The sequence below is a fragment of the Lynx rufus genome, unplaced genomic scaffold, assembly GCF_022079265.1.
Source record: "Lynx rufus isolate CCGP_SWC_20201006 ecotype Redwood Valley unplaced genomic scaffold, mLynRuf1.p SCAF_8, whole genome shotgun sequence".
Classification (NCBI taxonomy): domain Eukaryota; kingdom Metazoa; phylum Chordata; class Mammalia; order Carnivora; family Felidae; genus Lynx; species Lynx rufus.
Genome location: NW_025814896.1, coordinates 88,364,919 through 88,387,238, shown reverse-complemented (window position 1 = coordinate 88,387,238; position 22,320 = coordinate 88,364,919). Strand labels below are relative to the sequence as shown.

Below are 22,320 nucleotides of genomic sequence, written 5' to 3'. Positions count from 1 at the left end.
CGTCCGACTTCAGCCAGGTCACGATCTCGCGGTCCGTGAGTTCGAGCCCCGCGTCAGGCTCTGGGCTGATGGCTCAGAGCCTGGAGCCTGTTTCCAATTCTGTGTCTCCCTCTCTCTCTGCCCCTCCCCCATTCATGCTCTGTCTCTCTCTGTCCCAAAAATAAATAAATGTTAAAAAAAATTAAAAAAAAAAAAAAAAAAAAAAAAGTATCTTCCTAACACATTAAAAGCTGCAATTTTACTTAAACTTACCTGGGTCAAACTTGCTGTAATGTTATTTTATCCAGAAAAAATGGGAGTTTTAAGAAATCTTTGACCTATATATGAATGGTTGAAGCAAAGTGAACCCCTGCTATGCTATGACTTCCAGTAATACATGAAGAATCCCCAAACATCCTAAGTCACAGCGGTCTCCTGTCTGAAATCAGAGGCAACCAAGTCTTTAATAAAATCAGCCACAAACACAAGATGATATTTTAAATATACAGTAGGAACATTTATTTTAACACTTCTAAAAGATATTTCTCCATGCCTGATGATTTGATATAAAAATCAAACCCATCATACTTTCCCCATCAGTCTCTCCACATCAAGGGCAATCAGAAATTTGTACAACATGAATATTTGCTTCTGAAACAAAAATTACAAATTAATGATAACAAAAATACACAAATCAACTGGACCCTAAACGAATTTCTAATGAAGTCCTTCCCCTTTCCCCCAATCACCTAGAGCTTCTTTCTTCAGCCTCATTCTGCTCCTTTTCCTTTCTTTGCTTGGCCATGAACTTCTGTTAAAAGCAATTTGCAATATAAAATGTTTATTAGATGTAGCTTTGCTCTGTATACAAACGTATCTAATATATTTCACTGAATTTACAATTTAAAAGAGCCTGATCCTACAAAACAAAGATTAGAAACACATTGCCTTACATTAACATTCTTTCTTTCCATTCACCAGTCATCTGATATTTATGATATACCAGGCATTATGCTTGGTGCTTGGGGATTCAGTGGTCAACAAGATAGGTAAGGCCCTTTATTTCATGGAGCTTACATTCTAGTGGGGGAAGAGAAATAATAAAAGAATAAATAAACAAGACAATTTTGGGTGCTGGTAAGCACTATAAAGGAAAGAAATACAATAAGGTAAGTGATCGAGGATGACTCTTTTTGGAAGTGGGAGGGAGTTTTGTACTTCAGCTAGGTCTTTCTTAAGCACAGCCCTTTCTGGGAAGTTGATATTGGAATTCAGATTTAGCTAAATGATGGGGAAGAGGTGGCTATACAAGTGGCATTGGGAGACAGCAAAGGAACAGTGATACAAAGGTACAAAAGCAGCAAAGGGGCCTTTCATGTATGAAAAGGAAAGCCAAGAGAGCTAGGAAAACTGAAAGGTAGTGAGCAATAACAGTGAGATCAGAGAAACAGGAATCAGATCTTCATAGCCCTACAAGAAGAAGTCTGGATATTATTCCAAATGTAATACAATGCCAGTGGAAATTTTAAATGGAAAAATGACATGATAAAGTTAAGAGCACAGGTAGTACAGCGTAACAGTTAAGGGTTTGAGGCCAGAATAGAACAGAGCTAGCTTCAAATCCTAGGTCTGCCATGAACTAGCTATGTGAACTTGGGACTAGATACTTGGGTTTAGATACTCTTTAAGCCTGTTTTCCTGATCTTTATAACTGGAACAATAAAAATTTAAAAAAAAATTTTTAAAGTACATTTTGAATGACACCATCCACCTCCTAGAATTGACAAGGGGAGTAAATATGCTTCCAGCAAATAACAACTCAATAAATGTTAGAGCAGTGTTGATGCCACAGATTCACGGTAGAGGATATATAAAACAACTCTCAAAGATTCCGGAGGAATCAGAAACACTGCTTCAACTATGGTTAATGATGATTCTCTAAAGTAGTGCTTCCTAAAGATGAGTACAATTTCAAACAGGGGAGAGGGGTTGTGATTAAATCCATTTAGGGAATGTGTTAAATAAAGTTTAGCAGATTCTGACTAGACAATTCACAAAATTTAAAAAGCTATGTGTCCATGATTCTGCAAGAGGCCATCAGAATACATGGTTTCCCACACTTCAATGGAGCGTCACATGGGACTAATGACCTGCAGAATCTACTCTGGGGAATGCTGCCAGAGGAAAAGGAATAAAGACTCGGAGTTCCTGGCAAGGTACACTGAAGACTGTACTTTTGAACTGAAGAGGAATGAACAGGTACAAACCTTCAAAAGTTCTCCCAAAGGGAAAGAATGTACATTTTGGGTGGACACTTAAGTAGTTTGATTATAATACTACCCCCTGAAGAATTTCATGAGATGTTAAGAAAAAAAAAGAGTTACCTCTGTATTTTGCTTATGACGTGTACTCTTGCAGTGATTTGTCATTGCTTTTTCACCTGAGTAGAAGAGGGAACAAATTGGACAGAAGAATCCAGCCTTCGGTACAAGAAAGTCCAAATCTAGAGGATGGAAGAAAGAGGGGGGAAGAGAGTGGAGGACAATAATTTATCTATAGCTGTGTTAATTTATCTAAACACAACAAACATGCTAATCACAATATATATTTACATATAAACATAATATACACGGCTATGTACCTAGGGATCAAGAGCAATTAAGCTTTTAATCACAAAACCAATGTCTCTATCTTTGAATGGATTCTATAATATTCCAGAGCCTCCAGGATACCATGACATTCCTTCAGAATAGCAATTTACTGGAAAATAATCTAAAAGCCTTCGAAATAAACCTTTTTGGAATCCTATTAAAATGAATCAAGAAAAAAAGAGGCAGAACGATGGGTAACTGCTTGAGGAATATGCTGGGTAAACAAATATGGTGCTCCTTAGCTCATTTTAGCTGGCCACAAAACAGTTTGCCAGCCAAGCTTTTCAGCATGTTCTATTTAACTGAAATTTCTGCCTGGGCAAGTATAACTCAATTCTTTCCATAGCAGCAAATGAAGTACAGGAATACAAGAAGAGACATTTCCCAGAATGCAAAAAAAACCTTGCTAGGCCTAATAAACTGTCTTCAGAAATGCCAATGTGAATTTCTACTCTAAATAATCATCCAAGCAAGGTTACTGCATTAGTTATCTAAACAACAGAACGCTTACTACGGTACTGAACTTTTATTTCATATGGAGAAGGAAAAATGTCATGTTTATTTTTACCTTCGGGAACATCAGGTACCACTGATTTCCCTAAAGAATCCTCAATCTTCTTACGTTTTCGTTCTGGTTCTGAATCCTTCAATGCAGATTCTTCATCAACTAAAATCATTAAATTTTCAAGGAAAAAGTTATTCAAAATAGACTTACAGCCTATAAACCTAACATCAGATAGTCCCTGCCTTCAAAGATTAACTTATGGTTCATCTCTCTAAGTAAACCTTCCTTGGTTAATCCCACTTGACCACTCTTCCAAGATTCTTCAATGTTAGGAATAAATGGACAAAAGCTAACAGCATATTTTGTTTATATATTGCTCTCAAAAGAACTTAAATGGTAATGGAAGAAGCCCAAGTTCTATAATTACTGTCAAGAGTTAACTAGAGTATGTTAAAGGGCTGGGTTGGGCTGGGTTGGGCTGGGTTGGGCTGGGAAAGAGTGTGGATTAAGGAGGAAAAGACATGGGCAGAAAATAATTCTGATGCCCTGTACTGAGGCTCTTCCAATCAGGAAAAACTGAGCCTAAACTGACAGACAAGACCCTTGTCAGACAGAATCGTAAGTGAAATTACAAATGTTAAAGCCCCGCAAAGTAATATGTGAGAAACATTCAATGTTAGCAGACTCTGCATAATATGATCTTGGGGGAAAACAAAAATGGGAACTGGTTCCAAGCAATCCTGGTTACCCTCAGTAGCTGTAATACCTTACTGTTACTGTGGTAGTTGACAAATCTCCTTCACATATACACCATCTACTTAGCATTTATCTTGTGTGAGATAGGCAGGTCAAATCATCATTATCCCTATGTCTTCAGAGACGGAGAAAGCAAAACCAAGACACAAGAAACTATAGGCATGCCCAAGGTCGCAAGGCTTGGACAGAGGCTAGAACCAAAGCTTGTGACTTCAAGTTCAGTGTCTCTCCATGCAACTGGGCCACTCTTCAACAAATATGAGGAGATGGACAGGAACTATGAAATCATTATTCCTGGTGTCTTACAAGTCATCAAGTCCTAAAGAGTCAATTAAAAAAGGCTCTCCCTTTTCTTGACTTGATTAAAATAGCCTGTAGTCTCTTCCTACAAAAGTTTATTCCCTCACCAGAGTAATAATAAACTTTCTCAAACATATTTGCTCCAGCTACATTTATCTTGTAATATTAAAAATATATGTTATATATAATTATTTAAATAGATTAGAACAATTATTTTAGGTTTAAAATTATTTAGAAAATTACTTTTGCTTCTGCTAGGTCCTTTTGTCAAATGTATTGTCCATTAACAGAAATAAATTGTTATATAAACAGTATATAAGTCATCTTTATTCTTCAGCTGAGATGAGGCAGTTCCAGACAAGCTGGTAGTTGCAAACAGAAATCCTGGGAGAAAAACACTCTTATGAAATCATGCTAGGAGCTATTTGTCAGATTACCAAACTACTAACTATAGCTTTGTATCAAGGAGAAGTTATGGAGAAGAACACACAAAGAAGGAAGAGTACCCACTTAGCCATGGGAGAGAGCTTCAAGAAAGACATGAACAATAGTAACGAATAATGCAGAGAGGTCAAATAAAACCAAATTAGGAAGAAAAGAAAACAATAAATCAAGCTGGCAGGGTTCTCTGTCAACATCAATTTCAGGAAGGTGAATTAGAAAGAAGTCAAAATACATTCAGTTTAATGAGAAGAAGTGAAAACAGGTGATTCCTTCCAGATACTTTGCACTGAAAGCAAAGAGAAGGGGTGGGAACCAGAAGGATTCCCAAGTTAAGGGCATGTTTTTTTTTTTTAATGGGAAAGACTTGGCCATATTTTATATGTGAGGTGCCATGGTAGATCAAATACAAGTTGGTAGACAGGGGAGATACTCTATTTGCTCTGGTAAATGGAAATGAAAGCAAGGTTATCCAGGGAGGAATGAGCTGGGTAATGCAGTAGGTGATACAGAGTGGGGAAAAGACCCCTATTACATCTGGTTAGGAAATGAGGAAGAAAGGAGGCCTAGAACAGACTGTGAAGCAGCACTGAGGGCACAGCTTATATCAGATTCAATGAACTTGGACTGGATCACAGTTGGTAGTTTTTCCTTAAAGAAGACAGGACAGAAAAGCAAGAGGGCAAGGAGGGTACATCAATGAGAATGGTACAAAGAATACCTTGTAGTGCTGTTTAAAGTCATCCTAGTAGTTGATTTTTTGCTTTAACTCTCTGAATCAGTTAACTTGAGACATGGAACTGTGTGTTTTTTCTTACCCTTTTTATAATTTTGCTCTGAATATAATAGACACAGTGACAAATATTTGTTGAGTGACTAGAGTATTCACTCTCACTAGACACTGGTCCTTATTTGTTTCAACATAAATTTTATCAATGTTTAGACACCTTGTTTAATCCATTGGCTAGCTGCTTGGCAGCCTCCACAAAGCAAGGGATCTGGGCCCACAAATAAGAATTAAGCAATGATTTCTACTTGAGGCTGCAACATGGTCAGAATAATCTTTTGTGTATCATTTCCACAAAATTGTCATGTTTTATTGTCATATTCTATCATAAAAGGACTGCCTCCTATTCTGTTATCCCATTCTATTACATTCCATTATCTTCAAGTTACAAAGACAAAAATCTTTATCCAGGTAAGGCTGCCTTCTCTGCCTCACCACCCCCCCCCACTCTATTTCACTGCTTTTCTACTTTTCTTCTTAGATGGTAGACCTTTGGAATTTCAATGACCACCTTGTGTTGTGTTACTTTCTACACTCCTCCCCACTTCCATCAATCCTGCTTTACCTTCACTAATTTGGAAGGCCTCTTCACCTTTCACTGGTTCTGTCGCAACAGCTCTTTCCGATGGTGGTGTTTTCCCAATTCTAACTCTCTTGGTTGGCGTTTTAGCTTTAAAGAGAAAGTCTAATTTATTGCTATAGTAATAGCATGCCATTCTTAGTTCAGAAATTATTTTGATCTTCCTAAAGTGAGCTAAACCTATTACTCTATACCATCAAAATATTACTTGACAGTGAAATGGTACCTTTACAAATTTTTCTAAATCCTAAATCTAAGGAAAAACTGGGAAGCAGTCTGGTATAATAACATCCTTCTATTCATCAAAAGCTGTGTTTTCCAGTAACACAAATATACCATTTTCATTCCAATTCTAATTTGGGCACTTTAGTTTGCTTTCCAGCTTTGTCATCTTTTCTTGAGGTATGATAACTTGGGACAAAGTCTGCTCTATAGTTAAAAGAAATCTGTGAACTTGCACACATTTCTTTGGATAGTATCACTGGCCATATAACTGCTTGTTGACTTCTTATATTAACACAGGAAAAATTATTAGTAATGCTGCAACATCTATTTTAAAAATTGTAAATGAAATCCCCTCATAAAGCAGAAAAACTACCACTTCTAAATATCTACCTGCTAAATGTCTTTCAATCATGGTTTTCAGATCTTCTTCCATAACATTCTCATTTATTGGACCAACGTGGGACAAGGCTTCAAGCTTCATCTTCTTTGTGTCCACAGCTCTCTTCTTTCTATCCCCCCTTTTATCTGTGGGATGGTCATTTTTGCTGTGTGCTAATTCAACTTTTAAATCATTGTCTCCATCTTCCTCCTCTCCAACTTCATCAACAGTAACAAAATTAAGCTCTTCTTTAAGGTTGTTAAAATCTGCCAGGGAGTCTTCATCCTCTTCAGTTACTTCATCCAAAGTCACTAAATGCAAATCACTGCTGTCATCCTGTATCTCATCTACAGTAACTAAGGTAGAAGGGTCTTCAGGCATCTGGGAAGAAATGAACCCAATGGGATCCCTTCCAGTATTTCCCTCATCTCCTTTAGTATTTAAAGTGGTAAAACTTAAGTCTGCCGATTCATTTAAAGGTAGCTCCTCAACTTCTCCAATTTCATCCACAGTTACCAAGCGTTCCTGTTTGAGGAGATCTTGCTCTTCAGCCACTGACAGTACAGTAACATCTTTAGGTTCACTATGGGAAATGCAATCATCTTGATCAATTAACTCATCTAATGTAAGAAGTGAATTTGAATTTTTTACCATTTCTTCCATATTTATTTCTTCTTCATCAATTACTTCATCCACAGTGACTAGAGCTTGTGCTAGATGTGCAGCTCCATCCTCCTCTTCCCCAATCTCATCCAATGTTACAAAAGATAATTCCCCCTCAACAACACGAGGGGCAGAAGTTTTCCCCTTCTTCTTCTTTAAGTTAAGTTCAGAGGAAGGGGTATTTTTCAGAGCTTCTTTTCTTTTTCCCTTTAGTGGGTTCTGCTTGGCTTGAAAAGGATTTACTTCTTCTATAACCTCATCTACTGTGACAAATTCATCCAAATTAAATGGAAATGATGATTCCTGTTGAAAAGATTAAAAAAAAAAATCACAGAACTGTGAACAGAATCAGATACCAACAACTGGTCAGGTTCCAAATAATCTCAGTAAATGTGCATGAAGGATCATCTGTGAGAATTTCAGGGCAAAGAAATTTCCTATAGGCTGAGAGAAGCTAGTTTTTAAAGCTCCACAAATGAATCAGCTCTAATTCATAATAAACAACACCAAAGGTAAAATCTTAACAAGATCAACCTACTTTCACCTTTACTTAATTTCAATAAGATTACAATTATTTCCTAAGTGATATACGAGTTTTAAAATATGAAACACAAAAATACTACACTTAAAAGCACTTACCAATTACAACAATGTAAAGAATTTACTGTTCCCTGTTAAATGTTACCTAACAAGTGTTCTAGGAGACTTATCAGACTATTAAAAGTACCTCAAATGTAGCCGGAAAGTAAATAGCTAAGTAGATTGCTCCATTAACCAATTAAGATATACAGCATTAATATGAAGTTTATTCTTACTAAGTAAGACTTAATGTCAAATACAACTGCATTTGGAAAACAAAACAAAACAAAACAAAAAAACAACAGTATGTGAGACGCCTGGGTGGTTCAGCCGATTAGGCGTTCAACTCTTGATTTCAGCTCAAGTCATGATCTTATAATTGTGAGATCAAGCCCCATGTTGGCTCCACACTGAGCATGGAGCCTGCTTGGGATCCTGTCCGTCTCTCCCTCTGACCCTCCCTCACTTGCACACACTTTCTCTCTCTCAAAATTTAATTCTAAAAGAGACAGAGAGAGAGAGAGAGAGAGAGAGAGAGAGAGAGAGAGAGAGAAAACAGTATCTGTAATTTGAAAAATGGTGTTAATACTAAAGAAAATAATCCCCAACAGGCCTCCTACAAACTTAGTATGCTATCAACAATCAATTACTAGTATATATAATGACATTAGAACATACACTCAGTAAGGGGGTGGGGGAGGGAACAGACATGTAAGCATTTGTAATACCCACTTATTAAGACAACAGAAATAACTGTTATCCTTACTTCTGCTTCTTAAACTACTACCATTTCTCCTTGCCCTGAATAAAATAGGCCCCAAATCATCCCTTACCAGGGGAAAAAAATAAAATGACTAAAAAAATATTTTATGCATGGTAGGAAACCTAAAATATCAAACAACAACAACAACAAAAAGAAGACATTTATTTGGCAGTAGAACTTAGTACCAGGAAAGTAAATCTTAAGAGCCCATCCAGTTAGGTTAAATTGAGCATCTCAAAAGGAAGACCTGTTTGCAAGTTCCACAGAATGGCAAGGACCCCAGCCAAACACCGGTCTTCTTTACACATGTGCTTTTATTCTGTTTATAACCTATTGCCATCAATAGAAGATTGGAGGGATTTTCCTATTTTAATTCCCTTCCTACCCCTGCCTAATTTTTTGCCCTGCACCATGAACACAAACCATTTAGCCTAGCTCAAGGTCAAAAAACAAATTGGTGGTAGGGTCAAAAAAAAGGTTATCTCATTCCTGTCCCTTGCTCTGTATCAAATTGACTATTACAGGAGAGACACAAGTTACACCACAGATGAACTCTTCTGTTGAAGGACAGAATAGAAGGCTTAATGTTAGTGACTTGTTTCTTACCTCTTTAGATTTGGAACTTCTACCAGTGGTGCCTTTAGGATTCTTAGTGTTTTGCCCAGCCAAAGTCTGAAACATTAAGTAAAAAAATATAGAAAAACAGAATTTACAACTATGTTATTAATGTCCTTAAAAAAAAAAAAGAATCCAAACACCAAACAATATCCAAACACATTTAATTATGCAAACAGTTAACAGGTATAGCACACTAAGTCAACAATCATTTAACAGTACAGGCATCATCTCTGTAAGCTGTAGTTAAATTGTTTTATTGATCTTTTCTTCCCTATAGCCACAATGTCTAAGTTGGGCAATCAGTAAGCTGATAAAGGAAGCTTCACTTTAAGAAAGAAAACCGTTTCCCATTCAGAAGCAGAGTGCTAAGTCACCTCAGGACATTCACTGCAGAATTTTTTTTAAACCAGTTATATTTCTGACCACATTTTATCCAAATAACGTTTTTCAAACCTGTTAATAAATTACTAACTTGAGCTTATTATTTAAATGTCTATTGGCTTAACTCGATGGAATCATTAAGAGAAACTGAGTTTGGGAGTGGAGTGAGGAGATGAAAGTACAAAACAAGATTACATCTCCTACTCCAAAGCTACCACAGCAGAGCTATTTCAAAGATACACTGAGCCATTCTTCCTACCCTCCTCACCTTATTGTTGCTGTCATCCCGTTTCATGATGGAAGGTCTAGCCTCTGTTTCCTGAGATTGTTTTGTAATATCCCTGTAATCCAGTTTAGAATCCTTGCCTTGCAGGGCTGAGATCCTTCCACTGCCTCCTCTGGTAACACCGCAATGAGTGGGTCTGAATTTATTGCTGTTTTCAGCCAAGCCTGACCTGGCACTTGGAGGTTTAAGGAGACCCAATTCCTTGGCTGAAAGTTTCTTTTCAGCATTTATTTGATCTCTGAGTACAGATTTTAGAAAACTTTTCTGGTTTTCAGATTTTGAAGCTGTAGCTTTTGCCTTTGGAGAGGAGACCATACCAGCCTTGATGCTTGATTTAGTGCTAGATGTATTTGATACAGCCAACATACTAGTTTTACTAGTTTCATCAGGCTTGTTGGCCTGACCCATTCCTTTATTTGGGTATGCCTTGATCACAGCATTTTCTGCAGGCTTTTCTTTCACTGCTGCCATAATCTTTTCCAACTTCTCTGCAACCATCCTAGCATCATTCCTTTCAGCCTTTTCTGTTCCTATCTGCAGATCCATTCTGGTTTCCTTACTATTAATTTCATTCTTCTCCTTTTCATCCATGTTACTTTTCTCAGGAATTCCCTTTTTGTTCACTGCTTTCTCATCCCCAATGGCAATTCCAGGTACTAAGGCCACAACACAAGGAGATGGTACTATTTCTGAAACAGTTTCGTGTTTGTCCACTTCAGCTACAGCTTCTATCATAGACTGTGTAATCCCAGAAAAGAAATCTTCTGCTTCAGCTGGAGATTCTTCTAGAATTCCTTTAATGTTCCTTTCTTCTATAAATGCACTGTCCGATGTAGATAATTCTGTTTCAGGGTTAATAATTTCTGCCTCTTCCTTCTCAAAGTCACTGGTATACACCTGCTGATTTAAAACACACTCCTCTACATTTTCAGTAAATAATTCAATACTGATTGGAGTGGATGCTACAAGAGGAATTTCCACTTTGACCTCTTCTCCTTGAGTTTCAACTTCCAACGTTTCAATAGCAAAGTCAGAGCCACATAGTGCTTTTTCAGGTTCTTCCACACAAGGTTCTTCCAGCTGTACAGAAGTTTCTGTTTCAATGTTGGGAACAGTTTCTTCTTCAACCTCACTAGGTTTAACAGAGGGACTATCAGCTGCTGTTTGCACCTCACTTTCATCAACTGGACTGTTTTTCAAGTCAGGGCTAAAAGTATTTAAAAACAAACAAAAAAGAACACAAACAAAAACACAAACAAAAATCAAACTATGATGAGAATTCAACCATTATAAATAATCCTGTTGATGCCAATTGTTAAGACTTCCTGATGCATTAGTAATAAGCACTGGGAAATCCAGCCAATAGGCATTAAAATGGTAAAGATGTTTTGACATAAATATGTAAACAATATAAAATTTTTAAAAAGATCCTCCATTGCATTGAAGATTTCTTCTTAGTTCAAAGGAAATAACAACAAAACTATGATCACTGATAAAATTCTTCTAACCAATTTTTTTCCTTCTGGGTCACGTTTGCACTAGACATGAGAAGGCTGAATGTGAGACATCTCAAATTATTAAGATCTTCCCAAGAGTGCTAACTAAAATAATAAAATATATGTATAGTTCTACAATGAAACTAATAATCCATGCATTGAAATTTAAAATTTTAAGTGAATCTTACCTAAAATGAACAGAAAAAGAAACTGGTAGGGAGAAAGGCTATACTCTTAACCATGTCAACTCTTTTTTTTTTTTTTTTTGGATGTGAGACAGATTTGTTTTTCCCAAGAACTGTATTTATTACTAATAGTAATACGTAAAAGAAATCTTTCTTTGGAAGTATCTTTTAAATACTCTATTGGATTCAAAGTTAGAGGTAAAACTAATAGAATCACCTTAACATAAAGTATGTGCCTTTGGCTACCTGAGTGAGAAAGTATATATTATAAGAAATCTTTCCAGTTACAGAAGAATAATTTAGAATTCTGAAGTCTTAAGTAAAATTGTTCAGAAGAAATGGAGAAAATGCATGGCAAGTATATATAATTGATCTTTTTTCACTGTGGTCTTCCTAAATCCAAAGTATACAAAAGTGTATGTGATTCTGTAATTCAACTTCTTTCACTGAGACAGAGACAGAATAACTTTTTATATTAATGTTCCATAGATCAGAGGTTATCTTGAAGAATGACAAGGAAAATCTGAGCTTCCGAAGCAATGCTATCAAAACAAATCAAATGTAACAAATACATCCACTTAATTACACTAGAAGCAGTACATTAGAGGAAGACATCAGAATGCCATTTCAATACCTCATAGTAAAGAATATTGGTTTTTTTCCTCCTAGTTTTCAAGGAAGGAGGGGATGAGACATCCGCTCGATATGATTCTCAGAGGATGGCTATATATCTTTTAGTTGATGCAAGATGAGGCATATCAGTGTCCTGAGATGTTAACATTTCAAAACTTTGGAAAAAGTAAGTGCTACTGTATCAGGGTCTAATCATTTGAGACAATAAACTGGTTTTCCCCTCCAAAGATGGTTAAGTTTAAACTTCCAAAGGAAAAAAAATGTTCTAAGAGATTGGAGAAACATCTCTTGATGAAAAGTTATAAAGGCAGAATTTGAGAAATTTAAGTTCAAAAGTCAGTAACGACAGACTTTAATCCGTATGTATTCTATTCATTTATATAACCTTCCTTTATATGCTGAAAGGGTTTAAAACTTTTTATTTGAAATAATTCACATCCCTTATATTCAAAAATACCAATGGCTGATTTTAAGGGTTCCAAATCCTTCGAACTAGCCAAAATAAAACTTGTGGCCAAGTACAAATATGACAAAGATAAGAAAAACTTGTGACATTTAGTTATAGCAGTTATGTAAATAATTGCTTCTCAAAATGTAAGCTTTCATTTTTAAATTTACAAGACTCATTTTCAATAAAGAAGATTAAATTCAAACTCCTGCCTCATTATAGAACTAAACCATTAACACTAAAGGCTTTATAAATTAGAGCTATACAAAAACACCAAATCTACTGAGCTAAAGGAAAACAATGGAGATGTTGATTCCTGGCTCTAGGACATAGTAAGTCCTTCCACTTTACCATATTTAAGGTTTGTCAAAAAAAAGCTATTATCTTTTATACAAATCACTATGCAGTTCCATACTTCAGAGAGCATGGACCTACTTAGATAAATGGCTTAATACGACGTTTGTATGCATTTGTCTTTTAAAATTATAGTGCTTTCTTCATAGATTTCATTTACCAAAAACTAACATCTAGTTTTCTGGCTAATATGGGAAAAAGCCTCCGTGTTCATCAAGTTAGCCTGGAGAGTCAATTTGAGATGTCAAATAAATGAATTATTAACACCGAAGTATAAAAAAAAAAAAAAGTCTTTTAAAGATCAAAGGAATACACAGTCAAGTTTTGGGAAATGGCACAAAAAAGAAATAGGAAAGACATCCAGGATATAGGTATCTAATTTCCAACCCTGTCCCACTTCCACCTCCCCATAAATACCAGGGTTTCAAAACTCAAAAAAAGCTGGACATGAGAACAAAGGTTAATACCATACCCTACACTTTGCGAGAAACTTTAGACTACAATTTAACAATACTGAAGATTAGTATTTACATTTCAGAGGGCCACTGGGAAGTTCCCAACATTATTAACGAGTTGGTGAAAACTGCACCTTGCATCCTTAATCACATGGTAAGTAAATAATGTTTACATGGGAGGGAATGAGAACAGGCAAAATGTAGAATATTATTAATACATCCATAGATTTCCTTTAAAAACAGGAAATACATTTAAATACATTAAACTAATTATAAACAAAATAATCACATCAAGATGAATTAGCACTCAAAAGTGCCTCAAAAACAAAAACAACACAAGCACCAGTATTTTCCCAGGATCACTTTACTCCGATAAAGAAATGTGAAGTATTCAGGCCCCATCCCACGTCTTTTTCTCTAATGTATGTAAGTCAGAAAAAACTGCAAAACGGAAATTAAGTTATTAGTACTAGAATTTTAAAAGTGAATTTTGTAAGGTTAAACAACTATCTGTAAATTCATGAAGAAGTATCTTTGGGGTGCCTGGGTAGCTCAGCTGGTTGAGCGTCTGACTCTATTTCAGCTCAGGTTATGATCTCATGGTTGGTGGGTTTGAGCCCCACACCAGGCTCTGGCTGACAAAGAGACCACATGGGATTCTCTCTCTATCCCCCTCTCTCTGCCCCTCCCCTGCTCACACGCACACAGGCTCACTCTCTCTTTCTCTCAAAAATAAACAAACTTAAAAAAAAGAAAGGATAGGGGTGCCTGGGTGGTTCAGTGGGTTGAGCATCCGACTTCGGCTCAGGTCATGATCTTACAGTCTGTGTGCATTCGAGCCCTGTGTCCGGCTCTGTGCTGACAGCTCAGAGCCTGAAGCGTGCTTCCGATTGTGTCTCCCTCCCTCTCTGCCCCTCTACTGTTTTACACTCTCTCAATCTCTCTCTCTCTCTCTCAAAAATAAAATAAACATTAAAAAAAATTAAAAAAAAAAAAAGATCTTAGATTTTAAAAGGTGAGTCAAATAATGAGAGGAAAAAATGACCAGAACACAGACAATAGCTGTTTGTGCAGACCTGAAACTATGTCAAATGAAATACATAAGATGAATTTTTGGAAGAGCCTACTCACTTAATCAGCCGGAGTTAGTGTGGCCAAACTGTAGGTCTACCTATATTACATGTGGCATTACCACTCAATAAGCCCTTTGTGGGCTTCTATATTCAACAGTGCTGTTGGCATTACGTCTTAGACATGTGAACATAATTGGTATTAATAATGTACAATTTAAAAAAGTCTGTACTGACATGTACAGCAAACCTAATTGCTTAAAGTTACCAACATATTTTGAAGTACTCTTAATTACCTTTATCATTTAAAAGCCTCATGAAAGAATTACTAAGACAAACTGAAGCAACTAGTGGCTCAGTCAGGTGAGCATCCCACTTCAGCTCAGGTCATGATCTTAAAATTAGTGCATCAAATAAAACAAAATATCCATATTTAAACACTTTCAAAATGCTCTTTCAAACTGATAAGCTCTTACTATAAAGACTCTAACAAGGGCAAATCACTTAGTATTAAAAAGGGAAAAGAATTCTAAATCAGTGATTCTCAATGAAAAGCAGTAAAAAGAAGGTAATTAACTGGTTGAGGCAAAAGTGGTTGTAAGGGTGAGAAAGTTCCTAAGAAGAGGGTGTATTATATATAGTCTAAATAAGACTGGGAGTCACTAGTTTGTATAAACACATAAGAACAAGTTTTCATCTTTTATCCAAGTTTTCAAACATTATTTTGTTTTATAATAAATATCCTTCCCCCAGTTGTTTTCAAAAAGTATCAAAATACATACTGAATACTTTCTTTTTTGGTTTTAAGTCAATGAAATTTTATTACTGTGTTTAACTTTTCTGGGATAGAAAAATCTAACAAGAATACTGATAACAGAAATTGAGTTGTTCAAGAGTCCTCGCGAAACATTTCATAAAGAAGTCATATTTGTGTATTTAATTCAAACTGAGTTTACATATTTGGTTTTTCTAAAGTATCAGTAAATACCTTACAGAGACTAAAAAACAAAACAATGCTCCCTCAAACAGTCAGAAAAAAAACAAAAAACAAAAAACAAACCAAAGACATACAAACTGCCCCACACTTCATATATATAACACAAAATGGACATGGAAGATACAAACTTTTTGCTACAAGTGAACAATTACTATAAAAGGCAGAAACAAAATTCAGTAATTAAATACTATGCAAAAATGACAGCAAACTTAAAGCAACATACCTTTCTTTTCCTAGTTCTGGGTCTTTGTCAGCTTGAGCCTGTAACACAATTCCACATTTCATTAGAGGCTATTCTACCGGATTTTAAATATTTAACCCATCAGTGCAATGTTTTCAGTTCTTAAAATCTAAGCTAAAGAAGCAAGACCACATCTTAAAAATAAAACAGTTTTCAGTGTCCACTTTAAATTTCAGATTCTAGAATTTTCTTCTCATTAAAAAGCCCTAAGGTAGTTTATAGAGAATAAGTGACACACAGAAATTAATCACAGAAAGTCTCAATGTTGATACAAACAAGAAACTTTTTTAACTTTAAAAGCTTAGAATTACTGCCTTTTTTAAAAGAATAAAAACCATCAGGGGCGCCTGGGTGGCGCAGTCGGTTAAGCGTCCGACTTCAGCCAGGTCACGATCTCACGGTCCGTGAGTTCGAGCCCCGCGTCGGGCTCTGGGCTGATGGCTCAGAGCCTGGAGCCTGTTTCCGATTCTGTGTCTCCCTCTCTCTCTGCTCCTCCCCCGTTCATGCTCTGTCTCTCTCTGTCCCAAAAATAAATAAACGTTGAAAAAAAAATTAAAAAAAAAAAAAAAGAATAAAAACCATCAACATCTTCATTGTGCAATTATTATTTAAAAAAACTACTTATAAGAAAGACTACTGAGGATGGCTGGAAGGGTGTTGGGTGGGGTGAAGGGCTAAATGGGCAACGGGCATTAAGGAGGGCATTTGTTGAGGGGTGCCTGGGTGGCTCAGTTGAGAGAGTGTCCAACTTCAGCTCAGGTCATGATCTCACTGTTCATGGGTTTGAGCCCCGCATCTGGCTCTGCACTGACAGCTCAGAGCCTGGAACCTGCTTCAGATTCTCTGTCTCCCTCTCTCTCTGTCCCTCCCCTGCTGGTGCTCTCTCTCTCTCTCTCAAAAATAAGCACTAAATAATAACAATAACAATAACAATAATAATAATAATAATAATAAAAAGGAGGGCACTTGTTGGGATGCACACTGTGTTGCTATAAGTGGTGAATCACTAAATTCTATTCCTGAAATCATTATTACACTACATGTTAACTAACTTGGATTTAAATAATAGTAAAAACAATCTTAAAAAAAAAAAAAAGGGCTTTCTATTCAAAACACCTAGAAGTGCTGAGCAAAATTTAACAATAATCCTTTTAAACATGTATCTAAACCACTAAAAAATAATGTCCTAGGGCCCAAAATGGAAATTAAAATTCAATGCGTATGGGGGCACTTGGGTGGCTCAGGTCATGCATGATCTCATGGTTTGTGAGTTTGAGCCCCGCACTGGGATCTCTGCTGTCTGGGCAAAGCCCACTTCAGATCCTGTCCTCCTCTCTCTCTGTCCCTTCCCTCCACCTCCCACGCATGCGCTCTCTCTCTCTCAAAAATGAAGGAAGTTTATAAACAGATAGATAACATTCGACGCCTATGTAACCAACACTGGTCCAGGCACTGGACACATCAGTGAACAAAATAGCAAAAACTGTCTGCTCTTTAGAGCTTATACATACTAGCTATATGCTTTTTCTGTGGGAATCATGTGTATTCTGAGTGGGGAATTATCTTTCTCTGTATTTTGTCAGATTAAAAAGTGAAAATTATACTTTAAAGAAATTGAACAATGTGCCTAGAGAGGATTCCTGGTGTGGGTGATGGGAGTCCCAGGCCTTTGTTACTGGGGCATCTTGCTGGGCAGTCTACAGTGTAATGATACATAAAGATGAGAGTTGATAAGCGCCAATCACAGTATTTACAATCAATCTTCCCATTCACAGGAGAAACTTATGGGGGGGGGGAGGGGAGCTGTATGATAGTAGAGGAAATCTATACCAGATACCCTTATTAGCTAGCTTGCTTCTTTATTCATAAATGGGAAAAACAAATGCACAACAGAAAGCAAGATAAGCATACAAAACAGACTGAAGATATTTCAGAGAACTGCAATCAGTTCCAACTGAAATCCACAAAATCAGTTACAGGTGTTACTTCCAGAAAGACAGAACACTAAAGAGGAAGACTTTCTTTGGGAAAAGGAACACACCAATCTTTATAAATTCACTGAGTGCTCTAAGCAGGATATATGAAGTCCCAAACCAAGATAAAACCTTCTTCACTGTGCTAGCTAGCCATACTGATCCTCCTTGGAGTTCATGAATCATCAACTCTGTCCTTAAGGACTTAGCACTTGCTCTTCTTCTTAAAAAACCTCCCTTCGTTTTTATTTGTAGAGCTTGCTCTCTTACTTTGTTCAGGTCTCAAATAACTATTCCTCAGAGGGGCTATCCTTGACAACCCTAAAATACACATTCGCCCCCATCTATTACTCTCTCTACCTTTTTATCTTGATTGGTCTCCATAGCACTTCATAGCATTTTTTACCACTTGACGTGTGTGTGTGTGTGTGTGTGTGTGTGTGTGTGTGTGTGCGCGCGTGCGTGAGTGAGAGAGACAGACAGACACATACACACATACAGAGATTTATAGATTTATAGTCTGTCTTCTCTATTAAAATATAAGCTCCTTGAGGACTTGGGACATCAACTCCTCTGTTTATCCATGTATTCCAACACCTAAAATAATGCTGGCATATAGATAAGGCATTAGATAAATATCTGCTTAATGAATAAATGAATAAAAGCTGAAAGCCTTCAAAAGAAAAAAATACATGAGATATGATTAGAATCAGCTTTCTCCTTAACAATACAGGTTAAGGGGCACCTGGCTGGCTCCGTCAGTAGAGCATGCGACTCTTGATCTTGGGGTTGTGAGTTCAAGTCCCATGCTAATTGTAGAGAATACTTAAAAAAAAACAAAACCAGTACAGATGAGGAGCACAGAATTCTCCATCTAGAAAACCTATCAATGAAATATGTAAAAGCAAAATAAAGTCAATTTCAAATATGCAGGGATTCAGAGTGTTTACTGTCCATACACAATTTCTGCGGAAAATTATTTGATGATGTAATCTAGCAAACAGAAAAGCAATCCAAGAGAGGAGGAGATACAGAATCCAAGAAATAACTGAAGTAACTCAGAAGAGCAATAAAAATAAATAAACATATACAGTTGCTTTACAAAACAAATGGCCATAAATTTAGAAAAGTCAGAAGAATCGCTCTAACAAGAGTAGATTCTATTCAACAAATAGTAATTAAGTTATATAACCTGAAGAACATGAAGACAATCATCCTTTTTCCTCTCAATAACAACCCCTACCCCAAACTACAGGAAATAATCCAAATACTGAAGAAAACAAAAACACAGCATCATTTTGAAAAACGAATGGGAATATAAGAAAGTCACCTCCAACTGTACAAGATACTGTATTTCCTTCTTTACACAACCACCCTGATACTACTGAATTCTGTAGTTAGTATCTTTTTTTTTTAATTTTTTTTTAATGTTTATTTTTGAGACAGAGGGAGACAAAGCTGAGTGGGGGAGGGGCATAGAGAGAGGGAGACACAGAATCTGAAACAGGCTCCGGGCTCTGAGCTGTCAGCACAGAGCCCGATGCGGGGCTCGAACCCACAAACTTTGAGACCATGACCTGAGCCGAAGTCGGACGCTTAACCAACTGAGCCACCCAGGCACCCCTGTAGTATCTTCTTAATCAAGATATCAAAAATACAGATATTAGTTTTTAGTACTTAGAATTAAGCCTTCATGCTTCATATGCAGGGGTAACTATAGTTACATAACTAAAGGTTGTAACGAGCACCTGTGTAAGTAACATTACAGGTAACAAAAATAAAAGGGGGAGGGTGTTGAAGAAGGTAATACAAGGATGCTAATTACTTAATTAACTCATTATAAACACAGTAAATTAAAACCTGTCATTTAAAACATTTGGGGACATGATTTATTTCCATTTCCTAGTCTAGCTTTCATTACTTCTCATAGAGACTATTACAATACCTTGAAATTAGTCTACCTGCTTCAACCATCAATTTACCATTTTTTGAATCAATATAATGGACACTATGTGACATGCTCAAGACTACGAGGCTGTCTTATCAGTGGTGGAGCTAAGTCTTTGTTCTTATGTTCTTCAATTTAATAAGCCATAACAATAAGGTTCTGAATAAAAGCTTGGGAAGTAAAGTATCAATTCAGGCAGAGGTTTTTGATAATTTTCACTTCATTTTCTTTAGGTCTAAAGATGTGGGACTGTATTTTTAGAAAAATAATTTCTATATCATCAATGTTTACTATAATTCTGAACAATGTCATAACAAAAATATCAAAAACACAAAATTTTAAAAATACAATATTCTGTTGAGATGCTAAAAACTTTTAAAATTGTTTCTGAAATTATCAGCTTAAACAAGTCACTCATATATGTCTGAAATCAGTACCTACCACATGATACATTTACTTATAGATGCTCTATTTAATTTGGCTTCAGATGGTGGAATTGTATTTTTTCTTGAGCTAGCATATGATTTTTGGCACATTAATAAACAAAAAAAAAACCATGCAGACACCAAATATAGACCCTATTATTTACCTCCTATTATGGAGATACAATGAAACTATTACAGAAAACGTGTTAATTCTTTCGAAGGTGGTTTACTTATCATTTTCATACATGTATTATTACTGTGTAAGCCAATAATCTGTAACTCTTATGTCTTATACAAGAGTTTAAAATAAATTAAAGAAAGAAATAAACAAATTTCTATCAGCAAAAGGCCAAAATGGACCAAAAGTAGACTCTGCATTCTGGAGATAATTATGACCATGTTACATATATAGAATCATTCTACACATATGTCTGTAATAAGTATCAGAATGAACATGTTACATTTTTCAAAATTACTTCACATGACTGTAATTTAAACAAATTTATACTGTGCCATAAACCATGACAACTGGAGTAGTGATTGCAACACAAATTTTTAAAAGAATGTCTAAACTTAGTACCAATTTGACTACTCTCCAAGAATAATTCTTAAAAAATTTCCTTCAGAGTACCTCTTTCTAGTTTTGGAAGAATGACCTTTACAGTTTTTTTTCATTTTCTAAAAGCACAGAAGTTTATACAAAATAATCTTACCTCTGATGAATCCATCTTTGGAGATAATGTGCAGGTCAATACATGGTCACCTATGTTCTGTGGATTTTGTTTCAGAAAGCTATACATTGACTGAGCAGATTCAGGGCTATCTAACTGAAGAATTGCCTTTGGAGAAGATAAAAAAAAAATATTAAGTAGCTCCTAAAAACAAAACAAAACAAAACAAAACAAAACAAAACAAAACAAAACAAAAAAGACCTAAAGTACAATTGCCATATGATCCAGGAATTCCACCCAAAATAATTGTAAGCAGGGACTCTAATGGACATCTGTATGCCCATGTTCATATCAGTGTTATTCACAATAGTCAAAAGGTGGAAGCAACCTAGTATCTATCAACGGATGAGTAGATAAATGAAAATGTGATATATGCAAACAATGGATTATTATTCAGCTTTATTTATTTTTATTTACTTATTTTGAGAGACAGAGAGAGAGAGAGAGAGAGGCAGGCAGAGAGGCAGAGAGAGAGGGAGAGGGAAATTCCAAGCAGTCTCTGCACCATCAGCCTGGAGCTGGATGCAGTGCTCACACCCACAGAACCGTGAGATCATGACTGAGCTGAAACCAAGAGAGTCAGAAGCTTAACCAACTAAACCATCCAAGTGCCCCTATTATTCAGCTTTAAAAAGGAAGGTAATTCTGACATGTTACAATATATTCTGAAGACTTTAGACTAAGTGAAATAAGCCAATCGCAAAAGATCAAATATTGTATGATTCCACTTATGTGAGGTAGCTGGAGTAGTCAAATTCATAGAGATAGAAAGTAAAATGGTAGAATGGTGGTTGTCAGCGGCTAGGAAGAGGGGGAAGGAGGAATTACTGTTTAATGGACAGAGGGTTTCAGTTTGGGAAGATAAAAAAAGTTCTGGAGATGGATAGTGGTAATGGTTGTTTAACAACATGAATATACTTAATGCCACTGAATGGAAACTTAAACAGGGTTAAAACAAAAAGTTCAACAAAAACACTTTCTAATTTTTATAAAGAATGGATATATTTTTCTTCCAGACTTCAAATGTGATTTCAAAGGTGAGGTAAATCTTCATTTCAAAGGAAACAAGAGAAAACAATCCTTAAAATGTTGCAAAATCAAGGCAAAATGGCAAAGTATGATAGGTATTTTTAAGAAATTTAAAGAATACCTACCAAAAAATTAAACTTATCAAAATTCCTTATGCCATCTGTCATCTCCCTTCCCTATGTCACACTATTTCTAAAGTATTTAACAATCTAACATGCTCTATGTATCAGAAGCATGTCAAAATTAGTCATCTACTTTTGATGAATTAGGTGCTTTTTCAGAAGCAAACATTCTCAACTCTGATATGAAATGCTACTTTTCTAGGTAATACATGCTTCACCAAAATCTAGTTTTAGGGGTACCTGGATGGCTCAGTCAGTTAAGTATCTAACTTCAGCTCAGGTCATGATCTCACAGTTCAAAAGTTTGAGTCCTGCATCAG

The 22,320-nt window shown here is 36.1% G+C and overlaps 1 protein-coding gene across 6 annotated transcripts in view; it reads right to left on the bottom strand.

Annotated features, from left to right (window-relative positions):
* Positions 1 to 471: 471 nt before the first annotated feature.
* ZNF638 (zinc finger protein 638) overlaps positions 472 to 22,320 on the bottom strand; it is a 70,607-nt gene continuing 48,758 nt past the window's right edge. For 4 of the 6 annotated variants that reach the window (XM_047067617.1, XM_047067615.1, XM_047067616.1 and 1 more), the window contains 9 exons: positions 20,832 to 20,957; positions 15,755 to 15,792; positions 9,876 to 11,100; positions 9,215 to 9,280; positions 6,615 to 7,569; positions 5,985 to 6,104; positions 3,199 to 3,297; positions 2,364 to 2,482; positions 472 to 790 (listed from right to left, as the gene is read on the bottom strand). In XM_047067617.1, the coding sequence (XP_046923573.1) occupies positions 725 to 790; positions 2,364 to 2,482; positions 3,199 to 3,297; positions 5,985 to 6,104; positions 6,615 to 7,569; positions 9,215 to 9,280; positions 9,876 to 11,100; positions 15,755 to 15,792; positions 20,832 to 20,957 (2,814 nt within the window). In that variant the 3' untranslated portion in view covers positions 472 to 724. The remainder of the gene's footprint in view (positions 791 to 2,363; positions 2,483 to 3,198; positions 3,298 to 5,984; positions 6,105 to 6,614; positions 7,570 to 9,214; positions 9,281 to 9,875; positions 11,101 to 15,754; positions 15,793 to 20,831; positions 20,958 to 22,320) is intronic. The other 2 variants (XM_047067610.1, XM_047067612.1) reach the window with 2 other exon arrangements.